Source organism: Bos indicus x Bos taurus, chromosome 5 (assembly GCF_003369695.1).
Source record: "Bos indicus x Bos taurus breed Angus x Brahman F1 hybrid chromosome 5, Bos_hybrid_MaternalHap_v2.0, whole genome shotgun sequence".
NCBI classification, from domain to species: domain Eukaryota; kingdom Metazoa; phylum Chordata; class Mammalia; order Artiodactyla; family Bovidae; genus Bos; species Bos indicus x Bos taurus.
In genome coordinates this window covers 20,837,388-20,850,728 of record NC_040080.1, presented here as the reverse complement: position 1 = coordinate 20,850,728, position 13,341 = coordinate 20,837,388, and the positions used below count along the sequence as shown (strand labels likewise).

Genomic DNA, 13,341 nt, shown 5'->3' with positions numbered 1-13,341 from the left:
TCTAGGTGAGTGACCACACCATTGTGGTTATCTGGGTCATTAAGAGCTTTTCTGTACAGGTCAGTTCAGTTCAGTTCAGTCACTCAGTCGTGTCCGACTCTTTGTGACCCCATGAATCGCAGCACGCCAGGCCTCCCTGTCCATCACCAACTCCCGGAGTTCACTCAGACTCATGTCCATCGAGTCAGTGATGCCATCCAGCCATCTCATCCTCTGTCATCCCCTTCTCCTCCTGCCCCCAAGCCCTCCCAGCATCAGAGTCTTTTCCAATGAGTCAACTGTTCGCATGAGGTGGCCAAAGTACTGGAGTTTCAGCTTTAGCATCATTCCTTCCAAAGAAATCCCAGGGCTGATCTTCAGAACGGACTGGTTGGATCTGCTTGCAGTCCAAGGGACTCTCAAGAGTCCTCCAACACCACAGTTCAAAAGCATCAATTCTTCGGCACTCAGCCTTCTTCACAGTCCAACTCTCACATCCATACATGACCACAGGAAAAACCATAGCCTTGACTAGACAGACCTTTGTTGGCAAAGTAATGTCCCTACTTTTGAATACGCTATGTAGGTTGGACATAACTTTCTTTCCAAGGATTAAGCGTCTTTTAATGTCATGGCTCTAATCACAGGTATTCTGGGTATATTTGGCACCTGGTAGGCTGCAGTCCATGGGGTTGCTAAAAGGCGGACCTGACTGAGTGACTTCACTTTCACTTTTCACTTTCATGCATTGGAGAAGAAAATGGCAGCTCCCTCTTGTATTCTTGCCTGGAGAATCCCAGGGACGGGGGAGCCTGGTGGGCTGCCGTCTATGGGGTGGCACTGATTCGGACATGACTGAAGTGACTTAGCAGCAGTAGCAGCAGAATGGTTAGTCCACGTAGAGCCAAGATAAATACTCAAAATATTAAGAGTATTTTGAATTTACTGTTTATCATATAAAATGTTTTTGTGACTAAATCTAAAATGGCAGTACCTAGTGACCTAAGAAATATAGATAAATTACATGTCCATAGTAATTGCGATATTATCCTTCTAACAAGATGGCTAGATGGATTCATTTCTAGGAAGTTTTTTAAATGGAGGGAAATTTCCAAAATTACGAAATAACTCTGTGTAAAGGAAACATTTTAAGGTCTTATAATGAAGAAACTATTATTCTAGTTGAAAATTTGGATATGCAGATAGGAACGAAGAACTGAAGAAAAGAACTTATGTGGATATATCCAAATAGATATTGACAGGTAAAATAGTAATGGTAAACTATCAAATTGTGAATATATGTTTGTATTAGAATTCAAGGCAGCAAAAATGGCATGAGCAGTGAAAATAGTAGAGAGAAATTATGTCTTTTCGTTGTTTCATAAAAGTACAAAAATATGAACTTACTGGAGTATTGAGTAAAGAATGCATGCTGTAAAATGTAGGGCACTTATAGAACTGCTGCTGAGTTGCCTCAGGCGTGTCAGACTCTGCACGACCCCATAGACAGCACTCCACGAGTATCCCCTGTCCTTGGAATTCTCCAGGCAAGAACACTGTAGTGGGTTGCCATTTCCTTCTCCAGTGCATGAAAGTGAAATCGCTCAGTTATGTCCGACAGCGATCCCATGGACTGCAGCCTACCAGGCTCCTCCATCCATTAGATTTTTCCAGGCAAGAGTACTGGAGCGGGTCGCCATTGCCTTCTCTACCTATAGAACTAAGACATATTAAATTTATAAATTCTTATAAAAGAAAGTTAAAAATATTTATTGTGAAAGCTAAGAAAACAACATAATGTAGAATTCAAAGTAACATTATACTTAAATATTAACTATATGTACTTACATATAAATAATGTATGTAAATAGAGCATATAAATCCTAAATTCATATTAAATATACAGGGAATAGCTTTCCATTTAAATTTTAATAACGTTTATATTTTAAAATATTTTGTTTAACACAGCTATGTATGTAAAACAGTTATTTTAATAACTGCTGACTTAATGAGCCATATTATTTTATAAAAATCCATGAACAGCAAAGTAAAAACACAAACTGCTTTAGTTAATGTACTCTCACAGTATAAAGCAAGAACCACGTTACAAAAGATGGAGCCTGTTTAATAATTATATATTGAGTATCTAAGCTATTAGCAATTAAAAAATGTATGTACTGAATAGCACAAGGTCAACACAGATTTGAAAACCATGCATAAATAATCATAAATGGAAATTTAAACAATTTATCTCTACTACTTATCAAGCAAGCAGATGTAGCAGTAGGCAATAGAAATATCTAAGCTAGACAAGTAACCAGTACATATATGAACACACACACATACACTAACATAGAATATTCTTATTTTTTAAGTTCAAATGAACATTTCCCAAAAATTTGCTATATATGCCTAAGCAAGAGACTTCCAGAAAAACACCTTCTGCTTTGACTATGCCAAAGCCTTTGACTGTGTAGATCACAACAAACTGTGGAAAATTATTCAAGAGATAGGATTACCAGACTGCCTGACCTGTCTCTGGAGAAATCTGTATATAGGTCAAGAAGCAACAGTTAGAACCGGACATGGAAGAGCAGACTGGTTCCAAATTGGGAAAGGAATATGTCAAGGCTGTATATTGTCACCCTGTTTATTTAACTTCCATGCAGAGCACATCATGCGAAATGCCAGGCTGGATGAAGCACAGCTGGAATCAAGATTGCTGGGAGAAATATCAATAACCTCAGATATGTAGATGACACCACCCTTATGGCAGAAAGTAAAAAACTAAAGAGCCTCTTGATGAAAATGAAATAGGAGAGTAAAAAACCTGGCTTAAAACTTAACAAAGCGAAGATCATGGTAACCAATCTCATCAGTATATGGCAAAGAAATGGGGAAACAATGGAAACAGTGAGAGACTTTATTTTTTTGGACTCCAAATTACAGATTTGACTGCAGCCATGAAATTGAAAGATGCTTGTTCCTTGAAGGAAAGCTATGACCAAACTAGACAGCATATTAAAATCAAAGACACTACTTTAAGGTCTGTCTACACAAAGCTTGGTTTTTCAGTAGTCATGTATGGATGTGAGAGTTGGACCATATAGAAGCTGAGCACTGAAGAATTGATGCTTTTGAACTGTGGTGATGGAGATGACTCTTGAGAGTCCCTTGGGCTGGGAGGAGATCAAACCAGTCCATCTTGGGGAAAATCAGTCCTGAATATTCACTGGAAGGACTGATGCTGCAGCTGAAACTCTAATACTTTGGCCACCTGATGGGAGGAACTGACTCACTAGAAAAGACCTTGACGCTGGGAAAGATTGAAGGCGGGAGGAGAAGGGCACAACAGAGGATGAGATGGTTGGATGGTGTCACCGAGTCGATGGACATGAGTTTGAGCAAGCTCTGGGAGATGGTGATGGACAGGGAGGCCTGGCATAGTGCAGTCCATGGGGTTGCAGAGTCAGACATGACTGAGTGACTGAACTGAAACCTTACAAAACCATTATGGTTTTTACGGATGTTAAACAGACAATAAAGCTGTATTATAAGAACTTTTTACAATCCATATGAAATAGAATGTCTAGAAAATGCAAATTAACAAATGTAGTACAACAACCATAAACCTGTATAAGCTTAACATGTGTTAAATATATTAGGTTCACTGTACAAACCTTCCTACAAAAAATTCTAGGAGCTCTAATGGTAACAGTAGTGAATAATAACACTTAAAACTTTGCCAGGTCTTTCACCATAAAGCAGAGTCTTCCAAAGAGCCTTGATAACAAAACATGTCAAGTTACATAATAGCAATGGACTCAGTCCAAATTCTTTGTGATAAATGGATGAAGAAAATCATCTTAATCTAAATATGATATATGCAGTGATTTTTCAAAGGAAGAAAATACAGAATGATTTTTGTGGTTTTATTTCAAGAATGCATAATTGGTCAACATTTGAAGGAAAGAGATATTTCAAAAACATTAAAAATTTTCTCATTTCATTGAAAGAAAATAATAAAATGGTAACATGAGTGATTGCATACAAAACCTGTAAGAATTTTCTGAATACTATGGAATTGCTTTTATGTTAGAAAGGTATATGAAAAAACCTTTAAAAAGACCTCATATTTGAGCGATGAAATATTGAAGTATTTTCCCCCAGTATAGGAAGGATACTTATAAGACCTTTACTGTATCATCTGTTCAACATTGGAAATAAAAGGCAGTTGGGTAAAAATAAGTCAAAAACAAGAAGGAAAAAAAAAAGAAAAGTAAAACAAGAAAAAGTTATTGCACCTGGAGGGAAGAAATAAAACGTGATTATTCAGAGATGCGATATCTATTTACATAAACAATCCAGAGGAATATATATTTGAAATAATAAAATTAATACATACAATCAGAGAAGTCATTGGGCATAATTCTATTTGTAGCAGCAACAATTACTACAAATTTAAAAACAAAATTGCTATTTACAAAAGCATGGCTATGAAAAGTCCATATTTGTGTGAAATTTCAATGTTGGAAACTATAAAATATTCTAGAGGGATTTCGCTGGTGGTCCAGTGGTTCGGATTACTTGTTTCCCGGTGCAGGGAGTGGGCGTTCGATCCCTGGTCACTGAATCAAATTACCACATGCTGAACAGTGTCACACAAAAAAATAATAAATAAAAATTGATCAATAAAATAGGGAGAATTTAAAGAAAACCTAATTGATTGGAAGGATAAAGCATGAATATTGACTGGAAGGGTCAATACTGTAAGACGATTATCTTCAGAAATTATTTTAAAGATTAAATGCAGTCCCAAAGCAGTTATTTTTTAAAAAGTTTATTGAGGTGTAATTTACAGAACATAAAATTTATCCATTTAAAATATATAACTCCATGATTTTAAAATTATTCACAGTTTACGACCGTCACTATTATCAAATTCTAGAAAGCATTCATCACTAATCAATTTGCAGTCTTTTCCTGTTCTGTCTCTTCAGAACTCTTAGTAATCACTAATCTACTTTTGGTCTCTTGACTCCTATTTTTGATATAACATAGAAATGGGCTCACACAGTATGCAACCTTTTAGAAGTTTGAATGCCATAAACATACTGTTGAGCAAAAAAAGTGAGACAAAAGTAACGATACCTATATTATTGGATGTGTATATGATACTTCAGTGGGGTTTTCCAGGTGGCACTAGTGGTAAAGCAACTGCCTGCCAGTGCAGGAGATGAGGGTTTGATCCCTGGGTCAGGAAGGTCCTCCAGGGAATATGAAATGATAGCCCACTCCAGTAGTCTTTTTTTTTTAATTAATTAATTTAGTTTAATTGGAGAATAATTACTTTAAAATATTGTGGCATATTTCTCATACATGGACATGAATCAGCCATAGGTGCACATGTGTTCCCCCATTCAGAACCCCGCTCTCACCTTCCTCCCTCCCCCATCCCTTGGGTTGTCCCAGAGCACCAGCTCTGAGAATCCTGCTTCATGCATCCAACTTGCATTGGTCATCTCTTTTATATATGGGAATATACATGTTTCAATGCTATTCTCTGAAATCATCCCACCCTTGCCTTCTCCCGAATACTCTAAAAGTCTGTTCTTTACATCTGTGTCTCTTTTGTTGCCTTGCGTATAGGATCATTATTACCTTCTTTCTAAAGTCCATATATGTGCATTAATATAGTGTATTGATGGTTCTCTTTCTGATTTAGTTCCCGCTGTATAATAGGCTTCAGTTTCATCCACCTCATTAGAACTGATTCAAACGCTGGGAAAACCAGTCAACCATATGCAAAAGAATGAAACTAGAGCACTTTCTAACACCATAAACAAAAATAAACTCAAAATGGATTAAAGATCTAAATTTAACACTATTGCTGCTGCTGCTGCTAAGTCGCTTCCGTCGTGTCCGACTCTGTGGGACCCTATAGACAGCAGCCCATCAGGCTCCACCATCCCTGGGATTCTCCAGGCAAGAACACTGGAGTATGTTGCCATTTCCTCCTCCAATGCATGAAAGTGAAAAGTGAAACTGAAGTCATTCAGTCGTGTCTGACTCTTAGCGACCACATGGACTGCAGCCTACCAGGCTCCTCCGTCCATGGGATTTTCCAGGCAAGAGTACTGGAGTGGGGTGCCATTGCCTTCTCCAAAATTTAACACTGCTGCTGCTAAGTCACTTCAGTCGTGTCTAACTCTGTGAGACCCCATAGATGGCAGCCCACCAGGCCCTGCCATCCCTGGTACTCTCCTGGCAAGGACACTGGAGTACGTTGCCATTTCCTCCTCCAATGCATGAAAGTGAAAAGTGGAAGTGGAGTCATTCAGTCGTGTCCGACTCTTAGAGACCCCATGGACTGCAGCCTACCAGGCTCCTCCATCCATGGGATTTTCCAGGCAAGAGTACTGGAGTGAAACTCTTAAAACTCTTAGAGGAAAAGAGAGGCATAACACCCTCTGACATAAATCACAGCAAGATTCTCTATGACTCCCTTGTAGAGTAATGGAAATAAAAACAAAAATACAAATGGGACCTATTAAACTTAAAAGCTTTTGCACAACGAAGGAAACTATAAGCTAGGTGGAAAGGCAGTCTTCAGAATAGAAGACAATAATAGCAAATGAAACAACTGACAAAGAATTAAGCTCCAAAATATATAAGCAGTTCATGCAGCTCAATACCAGAAAAATGAACAACTCAATCAAAAAGTGGGCCAAAAACTAAACAGACATTTCTCCAAAGACGATATACAGAAGGCTCATAAAACACACGAAAAGATTTGTAGCTTTCTCATATCACAGTATCACTCATTATTAGAGAAATGCAAATTAAAAACACAATGAGGTATCGTCTCTGCCAGTCAGAATGGCCACCATAAAAAAGTCGACAAACAACAATAGCTGGAGAGGGGGTGGAGAAAAAGGAAACCCTCTTACACTGTTGATGGGAATGCAAACTGGTACAGCCACTATGGAGAACAGTGTGGAAATTCCTTAAAAACCTGGGAATAGAATCACTCCAGTATTCTTGACTGGAGAATTCCTGGGACAAAAAGCCTGACAGACTATAGTCCATGGGGTCTCAAAGAGTCAGACACAACTGAACGAATGAGCACACACAATTATATTTCAACTGTTTTTGTAAAACATTCATTATCAGAAAAAATAATATACTTCATTTTAAAATGTATGCAATCAGAATATTATTTCCATTTCATAAAAGGTCGTTACCCAACAGCATCCAAACTCATATTTTAATTCTCAAGCTTACGCTTGCAATGATATATATTTGGAAACTGACAGTCTTCTGCTCCAATGTCCCATAAAGATTGTATAGCACAGTTATGTTCACCAGGTATATTGTCTGTTATCCTGTTACGGAAAAATGCATAATTCTTTTATATTATATGAAGACAATTCATGAAACAATAGCATTTTCCATGTAACTGTAATACAAGATATTTTGAAAATGGGTAATGAAGTCTTTAATAAAATTTCAGTACGAGCTTGTTACTAGGAAATCAGGCTACAGAGTAGTCTATTTTTCAACATTGGTATCAACATTTTATTAACTTTCAATATCTTCCTTCAGCTTTCTGTAATTCAACTAAAACAAGTGTATTCGTATTATTTTAAAAAATATTTCTTTTTTGTATTTTTCCTCCTCTATATAGCATTCTTTTTACAAACTTACTGTAGATTGCAAGTTGAGCCATTTAGCCACTTCCAAGGATGACCACGGCCTTCACGAGAGACTTGAATCCACGATACAGTTGATAGGGACATCAGAAATTTCTAGCCCAAAATAAAGAATTTTCACTTAAATAGTCATTATGGAATGTTTTTATTAATTTTTAAAATGCAAGTCAAAGGATGTGTTCTTTCATAGCATCTTTCATTCTTTGAACAAATTGAGCATGTTAGATTCTAATCTAACACTAAAAAGCATAGGAGTTGAGTCTGAAGTTTTAATAGTGCCATAAATATTAACCAATATCTGTACTTTATTTCAAAATCAACTCAACATTATACTTATCAGTTTCACTGTGTTCTAATATTAATAAGGAAAATTCCTTTTTTTTGACAGCCATTTAATAAAGGGAATATTTACAAAGACATGAATTAGTTGTAGAGATCCCACAAAAGAATACACCTTGCATAACAACTTGGGGAGACTTACAGCTGTGAACCGCATCTAACATTAAGCCTAAGGATTAAGAAGGTGGAGTAATTGAATACGTGCAATGAAGAAAATTCTGATTCATATAATTTCATTTTTCCTCATGTCAAAACTAACATAGCAAGGCTTTAAATAAGTCTTTAGATTCCATGACATTCATTTTTCTGGATATTGTGACAATATCAATGGATTTCTCTACTATTATATGTTTCTCAGAATTTCAGTTTTAGAGGGAAATTAAGGAAATGAAAATGAGAAAATAAATGACATGAGAGCTGGATTTGGTTTTCCGAGCCTGAAACCATTCTTTGACTAGATAAACCCCAAAGCCATCTGTTTCTGTATTGGTGGAATCCAGTGGACCTGACAAGGGGTCAGAGACTCATTTCTCTCTGCTCCTCCCTGCTACGTTCAACTGTAAATGTGGGAACTAGTGAAAGACATGAGAAAGGAGAACTCTGAAAGGTGGAAAGAGAAGGCTGATGTGGCTTGAGACTTCCCAGCAGCCCCACTCCTCTGTAATCGCTAATCACTTCTCCGTGATGAGAGAACAAGGTGGGAGGTGAGGGAGTGACAATTAGGGGCATCTTGTATCTCCCCACCAACCAGGTGAAAGTGACCTAGGCCTCTTAATTCCCAAACACCCAATATCTAACCTGGCTGTTGGGGGTGGCACAGGTAAGCCATTCCTCCTGTGTGTTGAGAGAATTGTGTAGGCAACACCAGGTTAGCCTTACAAGATCCGTCAGGACACTTACTAACAAGCAGCAGTCAGAGAAATTGCCTCTGTTTCCTCCACTGAGAGACACTAGGGTCGGGTGATAGGGGTGGGGGTGGGACCAGCAAAGAGGATGTCTTGACTAAAACTACTGAAGCTAAGAAGCCTCTTTATCCCTAAGGGTGTAAGACTCCATCTCCACCCAGCAGGATTGGAAAGAATGGATCTTCAGTGTTGAATTCACACAATGAGCTGTGGAAATTTACAAACTTCACACAAATGCAAAAATTTGGAGGAAGTGCAAAATATCATATGGCAGTGATGAAACAGCGACAACCTGTATATGATTCCATGTGCTGGAGTAGAAAATGGCAACCCACTTCAGTATTCTTGCCTGGAAAATTCCATGGACACAGGAGCCTGAGAGGCTGAAGTTAATGAGGTTGCAAAGAGTCAGACATGATTGAACGACTAAGCACGAACACGGGATTCCATGTATAAGATTCAAAAGCAATCAAATAGATTCTATAATAACAAGTCAGGACAGTGAGCAAATAAGGAGGTGGAGAAGTGATAAGATATTACAGAGGGGTGGGGCTGCTGGGAAGTTGAAACTTCTATTCCATGATCTGATATGCAATTACATAAATCTATAGGCAAAATTATATGTTTATTTTCCTTGATGTATGGTAAAATTAGATAGCACAGTGCATTTTAGAATTTAATAGCATTTGTAGAAGTATGGTTTTCTATGAAAAGCAAGAACCAGAAATTACCACACATGCATGAGTGGTATAAAAATGTAAATAAAGTATCATAAAGTTATATTCCATTGTTTAATGGAATACTAGCAGACCTTAAAATAAACAAACTACAAATATGTACAAAAGCACAAATGAATTCTAACAAATATAATGTTGACTAAATGAAGCCTTTAGCAAAGTGTTGGAAACATTTAATAGCTTACCTTTTCCTCTTCATTATCTATATAAAGCAGAGTAGAATTCTTACTAGCACAGGATTTCAAACTCTCATTCCACGATTTTTTTTCCAAACTAGTATAATAGCAGTTGTTGGAATATGTAAACCAGTCTTTTGAACAATGACCACAATGACATTCTGAAGAAAGATTATGAATTACTATTCAAAAATAATTTGAATTTGGAAAATAAAAATTAACTTACATATATGCATAGATATAAACATATGTATACACACACACACACACACACACACACACACACACACATATATATATATATATATAATAACATATCTATGCATCCTCAAGGCTGGCACATATAAAACAAATCTCATTCATGCATTCATAGAGAGGGTCTGTCTTTAATATATGTCCCCATATAAAGGAAATACATAGAAATGTCTACTCTGTACATGTCCTGAAAATCAAGAAATGAAACTTCTATTTTAGAATAGCAAAATTAATTGTCTCTTATCATACTGTAACAGGACGAAATTACAGCCAATTGCTAAAAATGGATATGGTGATCATATTATTGCATAGGGAGAAGCACTCTCCTATAATCATTTATATGAATGTTTATTGCCTGATATTATAAATTATGTTCTATCCCCAAATCTATTCTTATTTTCACTAGCCTAAGATAGAGACAAAAACGAATTGCATTCATGTCAGAACTTTGAAAATCATTATGTACCTTTCTGGAGCCTTGTTATGAGAGAGGAGTAATTCTGTTCCTGTATTACAGTAGCTACAAAATTAATCATTAAAAAGTTAATATTGCTTTAAATGAATCATAATGATTTTAGTGTATGAGCTTGAGAATTCTGTTTATTGTTTAGAATTAGAGTAATCTGAAATAAAACTGATTTAGCAAGAAAAATTAATTAGGTAATGAAGACTTGATGGAAAAAATATTTCAAAAACCTAACGGAACAAACTTCACCACGTTTTACAGTATTTGCTTTAAACAGTCTCAAGAATTAATTTGTAACTCTCAATAAGATCTTTAAATCTCCTAAAGCATGCTTTTGAGTTATGAAATCAGAATATACATGTACATGCTCTCTGTAATTCTCCTGTGTTATATATTTCTGACAAATTAGATATACTGCATTTGTTCTAATGCATGTATTTTAATGATGGGCACATTCTATAATATTATGAAATGTTTAGCAGCACTGACCATCAGTAAAGTGATAAGTTTCCTTACAGTTTTTAAAAAATGTACTTAAAGGAGTAACAATGATCATTGTCACCACAGTGGACATCAAGACAAGGCAGATGATTCCCAGGATCCCAGCAATGAACTTCTCTGGAGGTGACGGTGAACCTGCAGGGACAGAAAAGGAAATGGAGAAAGGAGTGATGGGGACAGTTGTTTAGAGTTTACATACACAAGAACCCACACGAACACAGAGTTATGGCTATAAACTTGGACCCCAACCCATTTTGACCACTGTAGTCTTTCTCTCAGAATATACCATTGCGTTTTCAGCAAATATGAGACTACATGTGTTGTTGATCAAAAACTTCAAATTATAGTAATGCCAGAATAAAAGTAGTCCTCCAATTTCACATCAGAATCCCATATCCAGCTTTAAGTTCTGTTCCTCAAAGTGAAAAATACGTGAGCTTATCCCCTACTCTTCCTCCACACCTCTGCACCCCACTGCACATCCTGGAACAGTTGCATGTGTGTCTAGTAAGTGTTTACCTTTGGAGCGGTGATTCTTCTTTTTCCCATGAAGATTCTGAGGAGCATTTTGAAGATTTAATTCTACATATGTTAATTCCTGCTCAGTCATTGAAATGGAACTTTTAGAAACCTTAGGTTTTCTTTTCTGCCTCTTTGAGTTCTTGACTCCCTTCAGTTCTGCATAGGTTGCTCCTTGGTTATTCATCTCTGCAGCTGAGTGAGATCAAGGACTGTGCTTGAAGTGAACTGAAGTTGAGTGGTGTATGTGAGATAAGCACCCTAGTACAATGCCACAGGCGGGGCAAAGCGCTTAGTGCTCACTTTGAAGCTGAACAAATTTAAAGCCTGGTAAATTCCTCACAACTTTAAGCAAGTTTTTCACGATAGAATGCTTTTTTGAAAAAGATATTCTATATTTGACACATATATTATTGATTGAAATAGTGAAAAGCAATAAATTAGGGAGGAATAAAGAAGTTCATGAACAATAATATCCTTATTAAGTCAGATTCCATGGAAATATTTTAAAACCATCATAGTGCTTGTGTTCAAATTAAAATGTTCTGTTAACAAGAGAGATTCACCCAAATTTATGATAATTTTGAAATTTAATAATGGTTAAAACAGTTCTTTAAAGATGAGGAGAGATTAATGTTGACATATACAATAATTTCCTACACTAAATTACATTATTTGGTGACTTACATTGATTGATGAAAGGGATAACAAATGGTCTTTATTTCAAATGGTTGAGGAGTTCTGAGAAAGCATTAAAAACTGAGGAAATGCTTCATATATTGGAAAATGTTAATGACACATTAAACATATAGAACAAAGTAATATGAAAAATAAAACAATAGGAAAGACTAAAAAATACTTATTTTACAAAAGTAGTTGATAATTGATTTAATGGCTAATATCTGAACCCACAAAATGATAAACATGTACAGGTCACTTATGGAAGAACACTGTTGGTTCAAACTTGCAGAAAGATCTGAGAGATGTCCAAGTTAGTAAAGGTCATTTTAGCTGTATAAGTGATGGTAATTACTTATAAAAAATCCAGATAACATAATTTAATAATTCAGACAATTGATGCAGTAGTCAGAAGTATCTGGAATTTAATTATGACTGAAATTTATAAAATGTGACCTTCAAAAAGTTATTTACTATCTGGTAACCTATATTATTAATATAAAATGGAAATAAGTTTATGCAATATATAAGGTGTGTAACACTGAGCACTCAACCTGAAATTTATAAGTTCTCAGTAATTATCAGTTTTAATTATTATCTTAGTCATCATTTCTATGGTACTATTTCTGATTTATATCAGCCTTTAATTAGTATAACATATCATTTATGCAATGTTTGATTTTTTAAAAATACTTTAATATGACAATTAAGTTTAAATTAGCCTTTAGATATATGGCAAAACCAATACAATATTGTAAAGTTAAAATATGAAATAAAATATATTAAAAAAAAGAAGTTACTTCATCTTTAATTTTATTAAAAAATTAGGGTTTTTTAATTCAACCTAAAACATATAGGAGGAATTATGCTTGGCCTTTTGCTATATAATGAATTCCTTTCCAAGAATCTGTTTATAGATGTTGAGCAAAATATGTATAAATGTATTATTATACAAAAAAGCTTACCATCTACTGATTATAAAATCCAAAACTAATTGTTCCCTATCATGAGGTCAATAAAGTTCACTTAATATTATATCCACACCCAAATATGCATGTGTGTATTCACTGACTA

At 35.7% G+C, this 13,341-nt stretch overlaps 1 protein-coding gene across 2 annotated transcripts; it reads right to left on the bottom strand.

The window, feature by feature from the left end:
* Positions 1-7,026: 7,026 nt before the first annotated feature.
* Positions 7,027-11,812, bottom strand: LOC113892467 (NKG2-A/NKG2-B type II integral membrane protein-like). Of its 2 annotated transcripts, none has more exons than XM_027541324.1 (6): positions 11,590-11,812; positions 11,059-11,205; positions 10,570-10,623; positions 9,858-10,009; positions 7,687-7,787; positions 7,027-7,364 (listed from the first exon to the last, which is right to left on the bottom strand). In XM_027541324.1, the coding sequence occupies exons 1-6, from the start codon at positions 11,774-11,776 to the stop codon at positions 7,247-7,249; spliced, it is 759 nt and encodes a 252-aa protein (XP_027397125.1). In that variant the 5' UTR covers positions 11,777-11,812; the 3' UTR covers positions 7,027-7,246. The 2 variants fall into 2 exon arrangements, with proteins under 2 accessions (XP_027397125.1, XP_027397127.1); XM_027541326.1 differs by having other exon boundaries at positions 11,086-11,205.
* Positions 11,813-13,341: the final 1,529 nt, after the last annotated feature.

What these genes read in the sequence shown, in the direction of transcription:
- LOC113892467 (XM_027541324.1), bottom strand. Translation starts at nt 11,776, where the DNA reads ATGAATAACCAAGGAGCAACCTATGCAGAACTGAAGGGAGTCAAGAAC. An exon ending in GAAGAATCACCGCTCCAAAG is followed by an intron (nt 11,206 to 11,589) that starts GTAAACACTTAC and finishes CTGTCCCTGCAG; the next exon opens with GTTCACCGTCACCTCCAGAG. An exon ending in AACTTATCACTTTACTGATG is followed by an intron (nt 10,624 to 11,058) that starts GTCAGTGCTGCT and finishes TTAATTTTGTAG; the next exon opens with CTACTGTAATACAGGAACAG.